The sequence below is a fragment of the Octopus sinensis genome, linkage group LG3, assembly GCF_006345805.1.
Source record: "Octopus sinensis linkage group LG3, ASM634580v1, whole genome shotgun sequence".
Lineage (NCBI taxonomy): Eukaryota > Metazoa > Mollusca > Cephalopoda > Octopoda > Octopodidae > Octopus > Octopus sinensis.
In genome coordinates, this window is record NC_042999.1 from 113,528,098 (window position 1) to 113,549,795 (window position 21,698).

At 38.6% G+C, this 21,698-nt stretch overlaps 1 protein-coding gene across 4 annotated transcripts in view; it reads left to right on the forward strand.

Moving 5' to 3' along the window:
• Positions 1–21,698, forward strand: part of LOC115209611 (mediator of RNA polymerase II transcription subunit 15) — a 77,305-nt gene that overhangs the window by 46,902 nt on the left and 8,705 nt on the right. For all 4 annotated transcript variants that reach the window (XM_029778052.2, XM_029778053.2, XM_036501236.1 and 1 more), the window contains 8 exons: positions 13,550–13,653; positions 14,544–14,726; positions 16,631–16,717; positions 17,325–17,395; positions 18,528–18,655; positions 18,755–18,883; positions 21,008–21,074; positions 21,160–21,223. In XM_029778052.2, the coding sequence (XP_029633912.1) occupies positions 13,550–13,653; positions 14,544–14,726; positions 16,631–16,717; positions 17,325–17,395; positions 18,528–18,655; positions 18,755–18,883; positions 21,008–21,074; positions 21,160–21,223 (833 nt within the window). The remainder of the gene's footprint in view (positions 1–13,549; positions 13,654–14,543; positions 14,727–16,630; positions 16,718–17,324; positions 17,396–18,527; positions 18,656–18,754; positions 18,884–21,007; positions 21,075–21,159; positions 21,224–21,698) is intronic.

The following is a 21,698-nucleotide window of genomic DNA, read 5'->3' on the forward strand; positions in this document are numbered from 1 at the left end:
TATCTCTCTCTCTCTCTCTTTATACACACACATATATATTATATACTAGCAGTATTGCCCAGCTTTGCAAAATGGTCACATTTAATTCAAAGCGTTAAAAATGTTATGAAAACAATTGGTGTGTTCACAAAGTCCAAACGATTAATATGAAAAAACCCTCTAGGCTACATCCCGAAATTTCATTTCTTTGCTGAATTTCTACAATGTTTATGGCGATTCGTTTTTATATCTTGATTTTTTATTTTTCATGCAATTTACGCATGCTTGCACACGTGGTGAACACAGTTCACGTCAAACAGCTGACTGAGTAAAGTTCACTATTCAATGCAAGGGATAAGGCCTAAACAAACACATTATCGATTTTTGCACTTGCGAGATGAATTTTGGGACAGAAATAGCGCAGTTCAATTTTCATTCGCCTAAACTTTAAGTGACCCATTTTTGGTGGTTCTACTATTTGTTGGCTAGGAGGAGATGTGCTGGGAAGTTAAACACACAGACACACAAGTTGAGTTTTATGTATATATAGATATATATACATATTTTTTATAGCTTGTCTCAGTCATTAGACTTCAGCTAGGCACCGACTTGAAGGGTTTTAATCAAACAAATTAATGCCAATGTTTTTTTTAAAGTCTAGTATTTATTCTATGGGTTTCTTTGCTGAACTGCTAAGTTATGGGAATGTAAATATCCCAACACTGGTTCTCAAACAGTCATTGGGAACAATCAAAGACACACACACACACATATATACAACAGGCTTCTTTCAGTTTCCATCTACCAAATCCACTCAATACTTTGGTCAACCCAAGGCTATAGTAGAAGACACTTGCCCAAGTTGCCACACAATGGGACTGAACAAGGAACCATGTGGTTGGGAAGCAAACTTCTTACCACACAGCCACACATGCACCTGTATTGAAAATCTGCCTCAACAAATTCCATCTGACCCATGCAAGAATGGAAAAGTAGATGTTAGATGTTGATGATATATATATGTGTGTGTGTGTGTGTATGTATGTATATATATATATATATATATATATATATATATATATAAATATAAATACAGGGTATCTCAGAAATCACTGATAGGTTTCAATTTTTAATAACTTCCTTAACTTTACAAATAAATGCAAGAAATGTTGATACAATATAAAGGACATAATGGAAATTAATATGCACAAATAAAATTTTGCAACATTGCGACATCAAATATGAAAAATGACAGCCATTTTCAGTTTTGCACACTCATGTTCTTTCCACCATAACACCCTCAAAACTTTCAGATCCCACTTCTCTGTTTTCTCTATTGATGTTCTCCTTCAGTTGCACCAGGGTATATGGCTTGTTGATGTTAACCCTCTCTTTCAGGTATCCCCACAAGAGAATATCAAGTCTGGGGAACATAAAATTGATATTGGTGTAGCAGGAGATTATTCTTTCTCCAAAGCACTGCCATAGCAACTGCATTGTTTCTCTTGTGGTATAAGCAGTTGCCCCATCATGTTGGAACCATGTGTAAGATCTACTGAATGGCCTTCATGTTCTCCAGACTTGACTAGCCTGGATTTTTTCTTGTGGGGATACCTGAAAGAGAGAGTTTACATCAACAAACTAGAGACCCTGGTGCGACTAAAAGAGAAGAACAATTGAGAAATCGGAGAAGTGGGGTCTGAAACTCTTGAGGGTGTTACGGTGGAAAGAGCACTGGTGTGCATAGCCAAAAATGGCTGCCATTTAAGCAGTCATTTTTCATGTGTGATGTAGTGGTGTTGCAAAATTTTACTTGTGCATATTAATTTCCATTATTTCCTTTATATTGTATCAAAATTTCATGCATTTATTTGTACAGTTAAGGAAGTTATTAAAAATTGAAATCCATTAGTGACTTTTGGGACACCCTGTATATGTATATATATGTGTGTGTGTGTGTATATATATATATATATATATGCTTTCCTCCTGGCTATAACACGAACTACGAACCGCAGGATGATGAATAATATCAGCTAAGTCATATTTAAGTTCACGACCTGTCCCTCTTTCATTGTTTTTGCAAGTATTATTATCACCATCAAGCCTTATTATTGTGTCCCCCATATATTATCGTTATCCTTCGTCTCAAATGCTAGCTGAAGCATATAAACTTTCGCTCACAAAAACTTATTCACACGACCGCAAAAAAACATCTCGTCTCAAATCTGGTCTTTCTGTCGCTTAATTCTCTAACCCATCTTTCGCAACTTCCACTCATAGAAACTTATGCACACGACCGCAAACCTTTCCATCTCAAATCTTGCCTTTCTTACTTTCATCTAAATCTCGTCTTCTCCCAGTGCCCGGTGTCGTTTTTTTGCCCCTCTGTTATCACCATGTCTCTCTCCCTCCCTCTATCTCTCTCTTTCTCTGCGGTGTCGTTTTCTCCCTCTGTTATCGCTGTCTCTCTCTCTCTCTCTCTCCCTCTCTCTCTATATATTTCACTTTCACTCGCTGCCACAGGCTTCTACCCACACCTCCTCACCCCCTCCCTTATAAAACCCTACGCACGAGGCTTGACCGCCCTTATTATTGCTTTCCTCCTGGCTATAACACGAACTACGAACCGCAGGATGATGAATAATATCAGCTAAGTCATATTTAAGTTCACGACCTGTCCCTCTTTCATTGTTTTTGCAAGTATTATTATCACCATCAAGCCTTATTATTGTGTCCCCCATATATTATCGTTATCCTTTGTCTCAAATGCTAGCTGAAGCATATAAACTTTCGCTCACAAAAACTTATTCACACGACCGCAAAAAAAAAAAACATCTCGTCTCAAATCTGGTCTTTCTGTCGCTTAATTCTCTAACCCATCTTTCGCAACTTCCACTCATAGAAACTTATGCACACGACCGCAAACCTTTCCATCTCAAATCTTGCCTTTCTTACTGCCGCCTAAATCTCGTCTTCTCCCAGTGCACAGTGCGCCCGCCCTCCCGCCCCCACCACCAGTACCGGAAGTCCTTATCTCACCTTGCCTTCCTTTGCTTTTCTTCCATGAACACCTAAAGGCCTTAAACCAATACCACCCCTTCTATATATGGTGGTGACCATACGGCGCAAAAACATGTTAGTGCAGTGTAACAGGTTGAACTTAAGTTCATTGCTTTGCTTATGAATTCTGCCAAATGCGAGTTTTCTTCTTCCTTTCAGGTACATGACGGCACTGCTCCCCGTCCCTGGGCCTCTCGGGTCAATACCTTCCACCCCCTCAGGGTGGGCACCCTCAACGCTGGCACACTGAAAGGTAGGTCTGGCGAGATAGTCGAGATGCTTGAACGGAGACGTGTTGACGTATGTTGTATGCAAGAAATAAGGTGGAGAGGAGGATCTGCTAGGTTCCTCACAGGCAAGGAACACAGGTACAAGATTTTCTGGGCAGGGAACACTGACGGGGTTGGTGGCGTGGGTATACTTATCGCTGAGAAATGGATAGATAGAGTAATTGAGGTAATCAGAGTAAGTGACAGAATACTTAAGATTAGAATAGTGCTTCATAATAGATTAGCAACCATTATATCGGCCTATGCCCCTCAGCCAGGGCTACCCGATGGACAGAAAGACAGTTTCTATGACACCCTACTGCAGACCACCTCATTGACGAACGACAGGGACCTTTTCTTTGTGGCTGGTGATTTCAATGGGCATGTTGGACGACATGCTGGGGGCTTCCATGGCGTGCATGGAGGCTACGGTTATGGTTCCCGCAACGAGGAGGGAACCAGGCTGCTGGAGTTCTGTGATGCGAATAGTCTTATGATCTGCAACACTAACTTCAGGAAACCAACAAGCCACCTGGTCACCTACCGATCGGGCCGGCATACTAGCCAAATCGACTACATCCTCGCCAGAAAAAGGGAAAGATGGCTGCTTATAAATGCCAAAACCTTCCCAGGCGAAGAATGCACCCCACAACATAGACTGGTAGTTAGTGACTTTAGGATCAGGACTAAGAGGGCGACTAGAAGACGACCAACTTGGAGAAGAAGGGTCTGGAAGCTTAAAGACCCTGCGAATGGACAGAGATTTAGAGATATGTTACTTGAAGCCTTTGACGAAGTGGAAGGGGGTATAGCTACACATGGGGTAGAAGACAACTGGACGTTTCTGAGGGACAACCTGCTGAAAGCCGCTGACCAGATCTGTGGCTGGTGCAAAGTCCCCTTAAGACCCAAAATAACATGGTGGTGGAACAATATTGTTGATAGGGCTATTAGACAAAAGAAACAGGCTTGGAAGGCCTGGAAGAACGGTGGTAGCAGGGAAGTGTATCAGACTGCCAGAAGGGAAGCTAGGAGACAGGTCTATCTAGCCAGAGGGGAAGCAGATAAAAGAAAATTTGCCAATGTCCTGCGCCGTGAGGATGAAAGACTTGAGGTATTTCGTGTTGCAAGACAGTGTGTGAGAGAGAATCGAGATGTGGTAGGAGAGAAATGTGTTCGCATGGAGGATGGCTCACTTGCGCTAAATGAGGATGCAAAGAGAGAAGCTTGGAGACGCCACTATGAAAGGTTGCTGAATGAGGAAAATGAATGGGATAAAGAGAGTCTGCCGAATGTTGACCCAACAGAGGGACCAGCTATCCGAGTTGATAGTTCCGTGGTAGCTAAGGCAATTAGAAGCATGAAGACAGGGAAAGCCCCAGGCCCATCAGGAATTACTGCAGAGATGCTCAAAATATCTGGTAGTGTCGGCTATAGCATAGTCACCCGTATAGTTAACCAGGTGATACACGAAGGAGTCATACCCAATGACTGGTGTAGCAGCATAATAGTCAACTGCTACAAAGGTAAAGGCGATGCCCTAGATACAAATAACTACAGGGGCATCAAGCTGTTGGATCAGGTAATGAAGGTTACGAAGAGGGTTATAGCCCAGTTAATTAGAGAGAGAGTTAGCTTAGATGATATGCAGTTTGGGTTCGTGCTAGGGAAAAGTACTACTGATGCTATATTCCTGGTAAGACAGCTGCAGGAGAAATACCTAGCCAAAGGTAAGCCCTTGTACCTGGCTTTTGTTGACTTAGAGAAAGCCTTTGACAGGGTCCCCCGATCCCTTATCTGGTGGTCAATGAGGAAACTAGGGATAGATGAATGGTTAGTGAGAGCTGTGCGAGCCATGTACAGAGACGCAGCTAGTAAGGTGAGGGTTGGCAACGAGTACAGTGAAGAATTCCGGGTAGAGGTTGGGGTCCACCAAGGTTCAGTCCTCAGCCCCCTCCTATTTATCATAGTCCTCCAGGCAATAACGGAAGAATTTAAGACAGGATGCCCCTGGGAGCTCCTATATGCTGATGACCTTGCTCTAATTGCTGAGTCACTATCAGAACTGGAGGAGAAGTTTCAGGTGTGGAAACAAGGATTAGAATCGAAGGGCCTTAGAATCAACCTAGCCAAAACCAAAGTCCTAATAAGTAGGAAGGTGGACCAACCACAAACGACTTCAGGTAGATGGCCCTGCTCGATCTGTAAAAAAGGTGTAGGTAGAAACTCTATAAGGTGCACCAAGTGTAAGCTATGGACACATAAGAGGTGCAGCAATGTCAAAGGAAGGCTAACTAAGAAAATAGTTTTTGTCTGTGGCAGATGCTCAAGAGAAATAAACACTGGAAATGTGCAGAGACCAACTTCTACCACGTTCCAGGGAGACAAACTAGAAGTAGTTGATAGCTTCCGCTACCTAGGAGACCAAGTCAGTAGCGGGGGTGGGTGTGCTGAAAGTGTAACTGCTAGAGTAAGAATAGCCTGGGCAAAGTTTAGAGAGCTCTTACCCCTGCTGGTGACAAAAGGCCTCTCGCTAAGAGTAAAAGGCAGACTATATGATGCGTGTGTACGTACAGCCATGCTACATGGTAGTGAAACATGGGCCGTGACAGCTGAGGATATGCGTAAGCTTGCAAGAAATGAAGCCAGTATGCTCCGATGGATGTGTAATGTCAGTGTTCATAATCGTCAGAGTGTAAGTACTTTGAGAGAAAAGTTGAACCTAAGAAGTGTCAGTTGTGGTGTGCAAGAGAGACGGCTGTGCTGGTATGGTCATGTGACGAGAATGGCTGAAGATAGTTGTGTGCAAAAGTGCTACACTCTAGCAGTTGAGGGAACCTGTGGAAGAGGTAGACCCAGGAAAACCTGTACGAGGTGGTGAAGCACGACCTTCGAACTTTAGGTCTCACCAAGGAAATGACTGAAGACCGAGTCCTATGGAAGTGTGCTGTGCATGAGAGGACCCGGCAGGACTAGTCAGGCCATATCCCGTGGCCCCTACCTGGGACGTAGTCGATCCACCTGTGCATACCTTCCTTCTTGTGACACTTGTGAAGACCTGCTGAGGCAAGTGAAAATCAATCAAAATAGATGAACATCAATGGAATTGTATCTTTGTGGTACCAGTGCCTGTGGCACACAAGAAAACCATCCGAACGTGGCCGTAGCCAGTTCCGCATCGACTGGCCTCCGTGCTGTGGGAACATAGTGGCACATAAAAACACCATCCGAAGACCCGGCAAGACTAGTCAGGTCATAACCCGTGGGCCCTACCTGGGACGTAGTCAGTCCACCTGTACATACCTTCCTTCTTGTGAAACTTGTGAAGACCTGTTGAGGCAAGTGAAAATCAAAATCAAAACAAATCAAAATAGATGAACATCAATGGAATTTGTATCTTTGTGGTACCAGTGCCGGTGGCACACAAGAATCCATCCGAACGTGGCCGTAGTCAGTACCGCTTGTGGTACCAGTGCCGGTGGCACACAAGAATCCATCCGAACGTGGCCGTAGTCAGTACCGCATCACTGGCCATCGTGCTGTGGGCACATAACAAACACCATCCGGTCGTGGCCGTTCGCCAGCCTCATCTAGCACCTGTGTCGGTGGCACATAAAAACACCATCCGAAGATCCGGCAAGACTAGTCAGGCCATAAACCATGGCCCCTACCTGGGACGTAGTCAGTCCACCTGTGCATACCTTCCTCCTTGTGATACTTGTGAAGGCCTGTTGAGGCAAGTGAAAATCAAAATCAAAATCAAATCAAAACAAATCAAAATAGATGAACATCAATGGAATTTGTATCTTTGTGGTACCAGTGCCGGTGGCACACAAGAGAAAACCATCCAAAAGTGGCCGTAGCCAGTACCGCATCGACTGGCCTCCGTGCTGTGGGCACATCCGAAAGTGGCCGTAGCCAGTACCGCATCGACTGGCCTCCGTGCTGTGGGCACATGACAAACACCATCCGATCGTGGCCGTTCGCCAGTTCATCTAGCACCTGTGTCGGTGGCACATAAAAACACCATCCGAAGACCCGGCAAGACTAGTCAGGCCATAACCCATGGCCCCTACCTGGGACGTAGTCAGTCCACCTGTGCATACCTTCCTTCTTGTGACACTTGTGAAGACCTGTTGAGGCAAGTGAAAATCAAAATCAAAATCAAAACAAATCAAAATAGATGAACATCAATGGAATCTGTATCTTTGTGGTACCAGTGCCGGTGGTACACATGAGAACCATCCGAACATGGCCGTAGCCAGTTCCGCATCGACCGGCCTCCGTGCTGTGGGCACGTAACAAACACCATCCGATCATGGCCGTTCGCCAGCCTCATCTGGCACCTGTGTCGGTGGCACATAAAAAACACCTTCCGAAGACCCGGCAAGACTAGTCAGTCCACCTGTGCATACCTTCCTTCTTGTGACACTTGTGAAGACCGGTTGAGGCAAGTGAAAATCAAAATCAAATCAAATCAAAATAGACAAAATAGATGAACATCAATGGAATTTGTATCTTGTGGTACCAGTGCCTGTGGCACACAAGAAATCCATCAGTGCTGTAGTCAGTGCGGTGGGCACATGACAAACACCATCCGATCGTGGCCGTTCGCCAGCCTCATCTAGCACCTGTGTCGGTGGCACATAAAAACACCATCCGAAGACCGGCAAGACTAGTCAGGCCATAACCCATGGCCCCTACCTGGGACGTAGTCAGTCCACCTGTGCATACCTTCCTTCTTGTGACACTTGTGAAGACCTGTTGAGGCAAGTGAAAATCAAATCAAAACAAATCAAAATAGATGAACATCAATGGAATTTGTATCTTTGTGGTACCAGTGCCCGTGGCACACAATAAAACCATCCGAACGTGGCCGTAGCCAGTACCGCATCGACTGGCCTCCGTGCTGTGGGCACGTAACAAGCACCATCCGATCGTGGCCATTTGCCAGCCTCATCTGGCACCTGTGTCGGTGGCACATAAAAACACCATCCGAGCGTGGCCGTCTGCCAGCCTCGTCTGGCACCTGTGTCGGTGGCACATAAAAAACACCATCCGAGCGTGGCCGTTTGCCAGCCTCGTCTGGCACCTGTGTCGGTGGCACATAAAATCACCCACTACACTCTCGGAGTGGTTGGCGTTAGGAAGGGCATCCAGCTGTAGAAACACTGCCAGATCTGACTGGACTGGTGCAGCTTTCGGGCTCCCCAGACCCCAGTTGAACCGTCCAACCCATGCTAGCATGGAAAGCGGACGTTAAATGATGATGATGATGATGATGATAAACCAAAAAAAAACCCACTTCGTATATATATCTGTGTGCATTATTTTACACTTTACACATATATCAGCACACATTTTTTGAGTATTTATATTTTTATACTTTAGATTTTATAATTTTTGTTTAAATATGTCTATGTATTACCATTATCTCAATATCCCGCTTCTGATTTATGGCATAAAATTACTAGATACTACGTATATCTCTCCTGATATTCCATATGTAAGTGCCTTGTTCCTTCTCGAGCCATGCCTGGCTCATAAGGGCCAGTTTCCTTGGCATATAGGTTCCCCACCTGGACGGGATGCCGGTCCATAATAGGTGAGATGCCGGAGGAAAGAGTGAAAGAAAGTTGTGGCAAAAGAGTCAACAGAAGTTCACCATTACCTTCTGCCGGAGCTGCGTGGAGCTTAGGTGTTTGGCTCATAAACATACACATCGCCCGGTCTGAGATTTGAACCCACGATCCCTTGACCGCGAGTCCACTGTTCTAACCACTAGGCCATGTGCCTCCACATGTAAGTGCCTGGAGCAGTCTTTATAGAAACCACCAAATAATTAATTTTAAGTACCAGAATGGTTATTAAACTGATTCTACATAAACAGAAACTGAAAGAAGCTTCTCATATATATACAGGGGTTGGACAAAATAATGGAAACACCTAGCATCATATCATAATTTTGAAATATCTATAAAACCGTCAAAAGCTTGTTTATTTTTATGTTTTTTTATTTATTATTAGTATTACTTAATATGTTTTGCATACTTGCTGTTTCTTTTCAGATATCATCAGAAAAAGGTAATTAAAATTCATTAAAAAGACAGACCTATCGGACTTTTAAAGATGTCAAATTGTTGGTGCTCATATGGCAGGTGCTAGTGTAACTAAAACAGCCAAAATGTTTGGTGTATCAAACTCCAGAAGAAAACCAAAACTTTCAGATAGGGGCCATCAGACTCTTACGCGAATTGTTAGAAAGGATCACAAAAGTACAGCTCCCAAAATTACTGCAGAGCTTAATGACCACCTCGAGAAACCAATTTCCACAAAAACTGTTCGCCAAGAGCTGCACAAAGCCAGATTTCAAGGGAGGGCTGCAATCAGAAGACCACTACTTTCAAAAACAAACATTGCAAAGCATTTAGAGTGGAGTAAAAACCTACAGAATTGGTCCCTAGAGCAGTCAAAAAATGTTATTTTCTTAGATGAATCATCCTTTACCTTATATTTGACCCAGACTGCCTTCTTCGAACTGTTAAACATGGAGGAGGATCTGTGATGATCTGGGGGTGCTATATCTTGGAAATGCACCAACCCACTGGTTTCCCTTCATGGCAGAATTAATAGTCAAGACTATTTAAGCATTTTATCTGATAAATTCATCCTGTGGTTGTAGAACTGTTTCCAGGGGTGGGGGGGACAATCTTTCAGGATGACAATGCACCAATTCACACAGCTAAAGTTGTTACTGAACGGCACGAGGAACATTCTAGTGAAGTTGAACATATTATCTGACCAGTCCCCAGATCTCAATATTATTGAACATTTATGGTGCATTTTAGAAAAACAAGGAGTTGATATCCTCCACCATCTTCACTACAAGAACTGGAGACTGTTTTAGCTGAAGAATGGACAAAAATTCCATTGGAAACAATTTGAACTTTGTACAAGTCCATTCATCAGAGAATTCAAGGTGTAATTACAGCCAAAGGCGGTCCTACCCCATATTAAAATAAATTTGCTTGGAATGTTAAGGTGTTTCCATTATTTTGTCCAACCCCTGTATGTATGTATGTATGTATGTATGTATGTATGTATGTATATACATATATATATATATGTGTGTGTGTGTGTATGTATATATTTGTATGTATCTTGTGTTTGTCCCTTCACCATTATTTGACAACTGATGTTCGTGTATTTACATCACTGTAACTTAATGGTTCGGCAAAAGAACCAATAGAATAAGTACTAGGCTTACAAAGAAGTCTTTGGGTTGTGCTCCATCATGGCTACAGTCAAATGACTAAAAGAAGTAAAAGAATATACGTGTGTGTGTGTGTGTGTGTGTATAACAGTTGTAAATATTAACATTACTGCCATACAAATGATGCTTTTCATTTCCAATCTTCCATGCAAATGTCTGGTCATGAGAATATATTTCCTTACTTGGAAACAGATAACAGGTTGCTAACAAGAACGTCCAACTATAAAAAATCTGCCTCACAGAATTCTCTCTGACCCATGCAAGCATAGAAAAGTGGACATTAAAACAACGTTAATAATGATTAATTACATAAACCTAAGTATAATTTCACATTAGGAGCATTAGTCTACACATACATATCTAAAGAGAAGGAAAAACTTAAGAAAATATGGATAATAAACCACTGCATAAAATCAGCTTCTGAATCTGCTACTTTTTGTGTGCAAAATGTGAAGGAGACGTTCATAAAAGGGCCATTTGTCCAAAGGGACCACTGAGCTTTTGAAAGGTTGAGAACCACTTATTTATATGTGTGTGTTCATTGATTTGTTCATTTTTACGAGGGAAGATTTTTTTTTGGAGCATTTGCATGTCTAACTTAAAAGTCCAGCTGTTCCAGAAGATATAGTTTTGAGAGAGAACTGAACTCACATTCTGCTGCTGGGCATATCTATGTTCTCCACACCTCTACTTTCAAATTAGCATCCTTCAAGATCTTTTCTACTTGTCTGTCATGTTTTTGTCTGAAGCAGCTGTAACTCTCATTACTCATTTACTTGTTTCAGTCATTTGACTGTGGCTATGCTGGAGCACAGCCTTTAGTCGAGCAAATCGACCCCAGGACTTATTATTTGTAAGTCTAGTACTTATTCTATCGGCCTTTTTTGCTGAACCACTACGTTACAGGGACGTAAATGCACCAGCATCGGTTGTCAAGCGATGTTAGGGGGGATAAACACAACACACAAACATACACATATATACGACGGGCTTCTTTCAGTTTCTGTCTACCAAATCCACTCACAAGGCTTTGGTCGGCCCGAAGCTATAGTAGAAGACACTTGCCCAAGGTGCCACGCAACATTTATTATAAGACATTTTCTTTCTTTTTTTAATGTCTGGTATAATGATATCTGGTCTATGATGTCCAGTTGTTTTGTGTGTCTGAATATCAAAATTGTAGTGAATTTTTAGTTTACCAGGTTCATTTAGAGCCATTTCTAGAACATGATTGTATCACTTGACTGAAATATTGCATCTATATCTTACAAAGTGACCTATGTAAATTGAGACTTTCTAATGTAACATTTTGCAGCCTGCTACATGACCGGTATTTTTCACTCATTGATTACATAGTTAATACTTCTTCATTAAAGCAGTGAAAGTTCAAATCCTACTGAGGTCAACTTTGCCTTTTATGCTTTTTTAGGATTAATAAAAATATAATACCAGTCAAGTACCGGTGTTGACTAATTTTCCCCTCCTCACCCCAAATCATAGGCCTTGTACCTCCAGCTTTACATTCTAAATTCAAATTCCACCAAGGTCAACTTCGCTTTTCTTTCTTTCACAGATCAATGAAATGCAATAATAATAATTATTATTATTAGTAGTATTAAGGCAGCAAGCTGGCTGAATCGTTAGCACACTGGGTGATGTTCTTAGTGACATTTCATCTGTCCTTACGTTCTGTGTTCAAATACTGCCACAGTAGACTTTTGGGGTCAATCTAATTGACTGGTCCCCTCCCCCAAAATTTCCTTTTGGGGTCAATCTAATTGACTGGTCCCCTCCCCCAAAATTTCAGGCCTTGTTCTTATAGTAGAAAGGATTATTATTTTGAAAGGTGGTGAGGTGGTAGAATTGTTAGCGCACCAGGCAAAATGCTTAGAGGCATTCGTTCATCTTTAATATTCTGTGTTTGAATTCCGTCGACTTTGTCTTTCACCCTTTCAGGGTCAATAAAATAAATACCAGTTGGACACTGGGATCGATGTAATCGACTACCATCCCCACCACCCCAAAAAATGCTGGCCTTGTGCCAAAATTTGCAACCATTATTCTTATAACAATGGTGGAGTATTGGCAGAATTGCTAATGTGTCAGACAATATGTATTTGTGGTATTTGTTTTGGCTGTTTAGATTCTGAGTTAAAATCCCATGAAGATCAACTTTGCTTTTCATCTCTTTGGGGTCAATGAAATAAAATACCAGCCAAATACTGGAGTGAGTGGTATTAACTAGCCTCCAGCCTCCTCTCCCAAATTCCTGACCTTGTACTTATGTGATTATTATCACATTGGCAGTCATTTGGCATACTCGATAAGTATTGGCCAAAAAGCCTTGTGGTATTTTACTACATATCTTTGTTTTGAGTTCAAATCCTGCCATGGTTGACTTTTACCTTCTCTCCTTTTAGGCTCAGGAAGTGTCGGTCAAGTAAATGGCTAAATTTAGTCAACTACACTCCCTTCCTCCAAATGTGTGGCTTTGTGCCCATGCTAGAAATCCTTATAAGCATCTGAATATTACAGATCTCTTTGTTTCCTTTTCTTAAAACAGTGTTCCTTTTTCTCAAAATAAGAAATAATTTCTAAAAGAAAATTTAAAAGGAAAATGCATCATAGCATACATAAAAAAAACCCACTTATCTCTCTCTGATTCCTATTATATATGAGTATATTTATGTAGTTGTTGATTTATTTGTTTTTAAGGTAACTGTCTTGTCAATAACCCTGATCCAGAAAACTTATGATTAAAGGAATTTTAGCTGTAATCTTCTCATATTTTTGTACAACTACATTGTTCAGTGTGTCTTATGAATATGTGTGTGCATCATGAGAGAGAGAGAGATAATTTTTTTCTAAAAATTCAAAAGCTGGTTGTTTTTCTGCAAAGTAAATTTAAACTTTAAACTGTGACTGTTGAAAATTTGACAAAACTACTTTATTTTCTTGTGCGTAGGTATGATGAACCACCAGCAAGCTACAGCTGCTCATATACAATTCCAACAGCGACATATGCCAGCTCGCACACCTGTTAACCAACCAAAGCCTGTTCCTTTGCAGGTGTGTATTCTAACTTTTGTCTTTGGACTATGTTTGCTTTGTAAGAAAGTTAACAGTTGTGTACTTTGATGGCCATTTCTTATTGATCTTCCATGTTACAGATGATTACTGAAATAACTAATCTTAAATCCAATAGCTGTATTGCTTTGCTTTACTTTGAGCTTGCTTCTATTTCTATTTTTAAGTCTTTTTAGCTTTGTATTAAATGTCCATTCTAATATATCATGTATGTCATAATGATAAACAGATTTTATTGTCATTGATTCTTATGGAGAACATTAAATGATGATGATGATGACTTTCTTTTTGTACACTGTTTTGAGTTTTGTATGATACTAGTTGTAATGATGGTACACTTGTTTAGAAAGCAATCTATTACACCATGGATTGCTCTTTAAATAATTGATGTGGTGGCTAATAATTATCGTTCAGTTATTTAACTATCAATAGCTTGACATTTGTTTAGTTTTTATAAGTTGTTAATTCTTAATGATTACAAATATAAAGTAACAAAATCTCCAGATAGATATTTTATTGATAGTTTGATAGTTTAAAAAGTTACAAAATATAAGTATATTTTTCTATATTATTGATAGTTTTCCTCACTCCTTTGAAATTTATCCAAATTTTAGTAATGTTATGCTATTTCCCATAATGTAACTCATAACAAATTAGACTAAATTTGTTAAATATTTCATGCATTAATAAAGAAAAAAATATATAATTAGATGTTAATTAAAATATATTTCTTAAGATTTTCATTGCTTTAAAATGGATAGGATTGTTTCATTTGTTGGTTTAATCAACATTGGCTGGCTTGAAGAATGTATTTTATTGTCCCTCTCAGATGTTAATATTACTGTTCTCATCAATCAATTTATCTTTCACAGAGGCATGATGCTTTCATGGTTTCCCAAGCACCACCCCAAGCACAACAACAAACGCAACCACCACCAACTTCTCAACCACCAGTTCCACCACCACAAACTTCAACACAGCAACAACCCCAACAACAACAGTCAGCACCCCAGCAACAAATGGTTGGTCAACAAATGGCAGTGTCAGGCCCTAATGTAATTCAATGTTATTTACTCTAATACACATTTTGTAACTCACAATTATTTTAATTATATTATCTTGTTGATATGCTAAACATATTTGTAATAGCCTTCACAGCTTATTCCATATTCATCAGCTGTATATTACTTCACTGTCAAAGTCATAGTTTTCACTAAAAAAATATTTCCCTTATAACTACAAGTACAGTAATACAAGGACCTGCTTTACGAGACCCTGGGTTTACGAGTTTTATTTTTCAAGCACAAGATCCAAATTCTGAAGTGCAAAAGTTTCTACTACCATAACAAATGCTTCTATGTGTTACTGAGAAATTTATAGAGAGCAAAAGAAACCTTCTAAACAAACAACTCTAGACTTGATTTTTTTTAAAAAGAAATCTACAAGTCTGTCTACAAGTGCTTGTGAATCAGCAATTGTGTCTATTAATGCTAGTGTGTGCAAGTCTAGTGTCAGTGAAAGGGATTCAGTAAACCAATTATAATATATTTTTATTATAAATGATCTTGACATTTTTTTCTCTACATAAAATATTCTTTACTTTCTGCTGTTATTTTATTGTCATTTATCTATGAATATTATAAATTTTATAGGTAAAATATTCTTCTGAGAACGTATTATGATTTATAACATATGGGAAATTATTGCTCTGCTTTATGAATTTTTGCTTTACAAACAGTCTCTGGGAACAAATTAACTCATATATTGAAGCATCACTGTATTGTTTTACAAATATCTGACATCTTTCTATATTAGTTTTCCTAAGATTTGTTGCCCTGGAGTAGGCCTTTGATAAAGTGGTCATGAAGAAAACTAGTTGTAGGTGAATTATTCAAGAGAGCTATACAAGCTGTGTATAAAGGTGCCTTTAGCTAGATGAGTTAGCAATGATCATCCAGTATTCAAACGTGTTGTTATGGCACAGATCTGAACCCCATCCTATGTATTATAAGTACTTCAGGCCACAACAAAAGAATTTAAAACTAGTTGATTGTATGTTAATGAGCTAGTTCTTATAGTTGAATTATCAAAGAATTTGAGAAGTAATTTAAAACGTTGAAGCAAAACTTAACAAAGACAAAAGTAAACCTAGAACCTCAAGATAAACTTTGCAAAGTCACAATTTAAATTGTAGAAAGCAGCAGTTAGGAACTCTGTACTGTGTACCAAAGGTAAAGTGTGATTGCACATGAAATGCCGTGAGATCATAAGCAGGTTGACAGAGAAGAAATATTAGTAGTAGTTAGTAGTAAAATAAATTCTTTCAAATTCTTGGAAAGCTCCCTAAAAGCAGTTGATAGCTTCTTTTACCTATACAACTTAATTAGCTATGGAGACAGATGTTTCAAAAGCATGATAGCTATAGTAAGAATGAGGTGGGAAATGTTAAGGAAGCTATTTCTTCTGCTAGAAACAAGGAGATTCTTTCTCCAAGTGAAGAACAAATCCCATCCATACCATGGAAGTGTGACAAAGTGGACATAAAAGATAATGATGATGCGGAAGAAGGAATGAATCATCTTTCTGTTTCAACTTCAGAGTATCTTCAAACAGTTGCAGTTTGCAAGGTACACCAAACCTTGCTTAACACGACTGAAATGGTCTTAGCTAATGATCTGCTAGTATGACAACTGTCACCCCTTCTTCAACATATCCATTATATCTATTTCTTCCACTTATCCTGTCACATTTTTCTAAACCCTGCACTGAATAAATAACCAATTGTCTTTCTTTTAAACTATATCTTCCCATAAAATATTTCAAATGTACTTTGTTATCTCTCCACTGACTTATCACAGCAAAATAGATTTTACAAAATGTTTTTCAACAAATCTTTAAGAGTCAATATGTAGTTTAAAAATATATGTAATTATTATTTTTATTTTTCTTCCTTCTTTAGCAACTACCATTCCAAGGGGGCAACCCTCCTTCTGTACCAAGATCAATGGTTCAAAGTCCATACATGAGTCCACAGCAATATGGCCAAGTAAGTTAGCAGAATACTTCTTCTGCAATGATTGTATCTTTATTTCATCTTAAGATGATATTAGTATGTGCCAACCATTCACATTACATGTACTTACAGATATATCTTTGCTACTTTTGTTGAAGGTGTTTCACTTCCTTCCAAACCCACCTGTTGTACCTACCTCTCTACTTTGCACTAATAAGGACATTTCTATTTAGTCACTTGCTATCCAGAAACAGCAGTAAAATCTCCCTCAAATAGCATTGCACTTTTCTTAAATAAAGGATATACTGGTTCCTGATACTCACTTTGGAGTGACTTTTGTCATAACTTTGTTCAGTCCAAGCTGGACTGGGTATAAACACCATCTCTTCCTTACTAGTCACACTGTCTTTCCTTAAACCTTGCACTAACATTACAATCAGTCTGTCATTTCAAAGTTTTCTGCTATGTGGAATTGCCTCCTATGTTTGTTCCTTTACCCACATTACCCACACCAATCAGATTTATTCTTTCTCATGATTCATGATGTTTGCTATGAACAATATAGACTAGAGAAATCAGCTCGTTTGTTTTAAACTACTCAGAACTAACAGAAATATATTTTGTATATTGTCTTTTGCAGAGTCCTAGTCAAGTACAGCCAGCTAGCAATGTCTCACAGTTAAATACTGCCCATTCACCTGCTACTCAAAGGTTTGACTTGAAAGCATTTTTCTTTTAATATCTTGATGTAAATTAGTTTTTTGTTTCCCTTCCTGAAAAGAAGCATGCTACTATGCTTGCTTCATATCTACTTCAATTAAGTGGTAGCTAGTTGATTTCAAGTAAGGGTATGTACCTTTAAAAAGAAAATTGCTCTATTAGTTTACAATTTTTTGAATTTACAAAAGTCTTCTGTCATTACTGTTAAAGAAAATGGATGTAAAACTCCCAAATCATGAATACAGTATTAACAACTATTATTCCTTGTAAATTTTACTTGTTTAAGTCCCTTCAAAAACCTTGACTAAGTTCTATAATGCCACTAAAACTAAGTCTGATTATAATGAATATTTTAGAGTGTAATCAGTTTTGTTAGGGAGACTTGGCTAACTGTTGCAGAAAATGTTAATTGTCGTCATTGGTAACAGTTTTGTTGTTCAAAAATCATTTCTCTTCAATGAATATTTTATACTTTGATAATTAATGTGACTAGGTTGGTGTTTCTGTCTAGTAGATGACCCCATTTTTATTTTATTTTACCCCTATATATTACATTAGCCTGCAAAATCTGAAACTACTTTACCTGTTCTGTTAGTCTGCTTGAGTTTACTATGTAAACATCAACAGAAGGGAAAAAACCCACCTGTCTGAGGGAAGGAAGGAAGGTTGGATGCTTTCTGATATCAGTGCATGAAAGTATAAGGATTATGTTCTTTACATAAGAGTATCATTCCTTGTTCTCTAATGGTGCGCAGGAAACTTTTATTTCCAGAGAATCAGCAGAACCATGAATCATCTTAGTAGCTTTCATAACAGGCAAGTTGTAGTGAACTGGAAGCTGGAAGCTATTAAAAAGTAATGCACAGGACAGGACATGAGATCTGCAGGGATTTAAAAGACAAAGAGGATAATAAATGGTTTAACTTTACTTACAGCAAGTTATGGGTGGAATTAAAATATCTATAGATAAAAAAAAGGATAAAAACAAGTGAATCTAAAGATTTGGATTTTGGTGATAAAGCACTGCTTATTAGTAAATAAAATTCCTCTGTAATCTGAAGTGAAAGTATTTCTTTGTTTCCAACTCTCTTAATCACTATTTTTGTTTTTTGTATATTTCTAGTTCTCATATGGTCCATTCACCTGCTAACTTGGCTGCACCGTCACCAAATACTCATATTGTCCCATCTCCAGTATCTCGTAATGCTGCCATGGGTGCCCCGTCACCGGGAAGTGCTTTGAACACACCTGGTGAGGATTTATTTTCATTTATATATTTATTGTTGTTTTTGAATGCTTTACTTTTAATTACAATCTGTGACATCCAAAACTGTCTTTGATTGATTATAGGTAATCCTGGTTCTGTGGGAACTACTGCTAGTCCATCTGAAGACCAGGCTTATTTGGAGAAATTAAAGCAGTTATCCAAATATATTGATCCACTGCGAAGAATGATTCGTAAAACAGAAACTGAAGAAGGTAAATTTTGTATCACAAGTTTTTTTTTTCTGTTTTCCAAACAATCTTTACCCATTTTCCTCTAAATCTTAATCTGTTTTCCCCTAGATCTTAATCCACTTTCTTCTAATCTTTATCTATTTTCCTATATTTAACTACTTTCATATAAATATTTTCAATATAACCTACTCTAAATAATATATCTTATAAATCTACTTTTTACACTGTAGGTATAAAAGTAATGCTTGTGATATGTTTCAATACTATATTGGGTCATGTTGCTTAACTTGTTCCTTGCATCTTTCTTTCTGTTTGAGACAGTTGACATCACTTACAATTTGTCACACTCTACACAATGTGTACTCACTTGAAACTGTGGCTCTGGTCTCTGGCCATGTGACAGTCATTTGTATTCTGCCTTTCTTTTTAAACCTAACTTTTTAGTTTGTAATTTCAGTATTAAAGATAGTCTCCAATCTGCAGTGGAGACTAGTGAGAGAGGACTGAAGTAGTTAGTGTGTGTGTGTGTGCATAAATATATATATATATATATATATATATATAGACACATATATATATATATATATACGTGTGTATGTGTATTATATATGTATATTATATTATCATCATCATTGTTTAACATCCGCTTTCCATGCTGGCATGGGTTGAACGGTTTGACTGATGACTGGCAAGCCAGATGGCTGCACTAGGTTCCAATCTGATTTGCCAGAGTTTCTACAGCTGGACGCCCTTCCTAACACCAACCACTGAGAGTGTAGTGGGTGCTTTTATTGGCATGACGGCCAGTCAGGTGGTACTGGCAATGGCCACGCTCAAATGGTGTTTTTTACATGGTACCTGCACAAGAGCCAGTCCAGCGGCACTGGCAACAATGATCATGCTCGGATGATGCTCTTAACGTTCCACTAGCACAGATGCCAGTTAGGCGGGGCTATCATTGGCTACATCAGCAAATTTGATTTTGAACTGACTTATATATATATATGGGTCAAACAGTTTGATTCAAATTCTTTGGTACTTTAAGTTCAAGTGTGATGCTAGTCTTCAGCAATTGGAATTAGAATTCTAATGGCTGAAGGCTAGCATTATTCTTGAGACTTGAAATACCAAAGAATTTGCATCAATCTGTTTGACCCATACATGTAATTCCCAATGAATATGTTGAGTGCCCTTCTTTTGTTTGTTTGCTCGTGTGTGTATGTATATACACATACATAGACACACACATACAAAGTAAAGGGATGAAGAGAATTGATTTGACAATTTAGTTTCTCTAGTATTATTGTTTAACCCTTTAGCAGTCACATTAGTCTGTCAAATGTAATGCTTATTTATTCACATTGTTTCAAATTAATTGCGTATTATCTTGTAGCCTTGAGATTTTGATGAGGTGGTTGTTATTTTTAGAGATTGGTGTGAGAGGCCAAACGTGACCAGTTTGAACATAAAACAGGTAGACTATTTTGGCTGGATATGTCCAGTTTAATTGCTAATGGGTTAATGCCAGTTAAACCCTGGTTAAGCAGACCTATAATCCAAAGTGCTCCAGCCACAGTCATCTCATCTTTCTGTGTATCTAGGACATACATTTTCTAATTTGTCCTTCCTTTTTAAAGAAAGTGGGTTATGATTTGAGTGAGATTTTTACTTCCATTTCTTACTGATTGAGGCCCCCTTGTTGACTTGATATATCAGATGCAATGGTAATTCAGGATGAAGATTAGGCTTAGGGACTAACGACAGAGTTACAATTTTGAAATCTTTCTTTATCCAGTATGCTGTGTTCCAGACAAGGTTATTACTCTATATTGGAGCAGCCTAGATAAAAACAGATGCATTCCAAGAAATGAAAGTTGCACTCATGTATCTGTGGGGCTATTAATACTGAACACTTTAAAGAAAAAGCTCTAGTTTTGAAATAAGCAACTAATATATTTAAATGTTCTTATCATTACCTGTAGTTTTCTAATGCCATATTAACATTATATATATTCCAGCATTATTTTGTCATTGACATCTAATACTACCTTTGTCACTAGTTTGTTGCAAAATAGGGAAAAATTCTGGTTATAAATGTATTCTTACTCTCTCTCTCTCTCTTTCTCTCTTCTTTTCTCTTGTCAGATAATAAAAAAGATCAATCTCATAAAATGAAGAATCTTTTGGAAATTTTGTCTGATCCTTCAAAACGGTATGATTTTTACTTCTTTGTAATTTTCTTCTCAGAAGACTCTTGTGGAAAATAGTTTTTACATTACTATTGTTTGTTATTGCAGTCTTCCAATGACCACCTTGTTGAAATGTGAACAGGTCTTACTGAAAATGGAACTATCAAAGCCAGTAAGTGTGCAAGTTCTGAAATGAAATTGCTTGTAATTCTATTTGTTCTTATCTTCAAAGAAAAGTTCACTCACCCTCTGTTTATAAGATGTACCTTGTTTTTGTACATCATTAACATTTGGTGACTGTATTCTGGATTTGATTTACTTCACTTTCATTGTAACATGTTGAAGCTAGATTAAATCATCTGCAATACATTCTCTTAAATTGGTTAAAATAATCCGTTTGTTGTTATCAGCACTTTTCTAGTAAAGTAATCTTTTTATTTTTCCTCCAAATATAAAATTACACAGACTGTTGTAGTAATGGTAAAAGACAGAGGAAGCAAGATGTTTGTGAATTAGAATTGTGTTATAGAAAAACACTTCATAATAATCTGAAATTATTGATTATTATCACTCCTACTATGTAAGATTTATAAACAGCTGTCATTACAGTGCCTTGCAGTGTCTCTTCTGACTGTCTGCACTCTGAC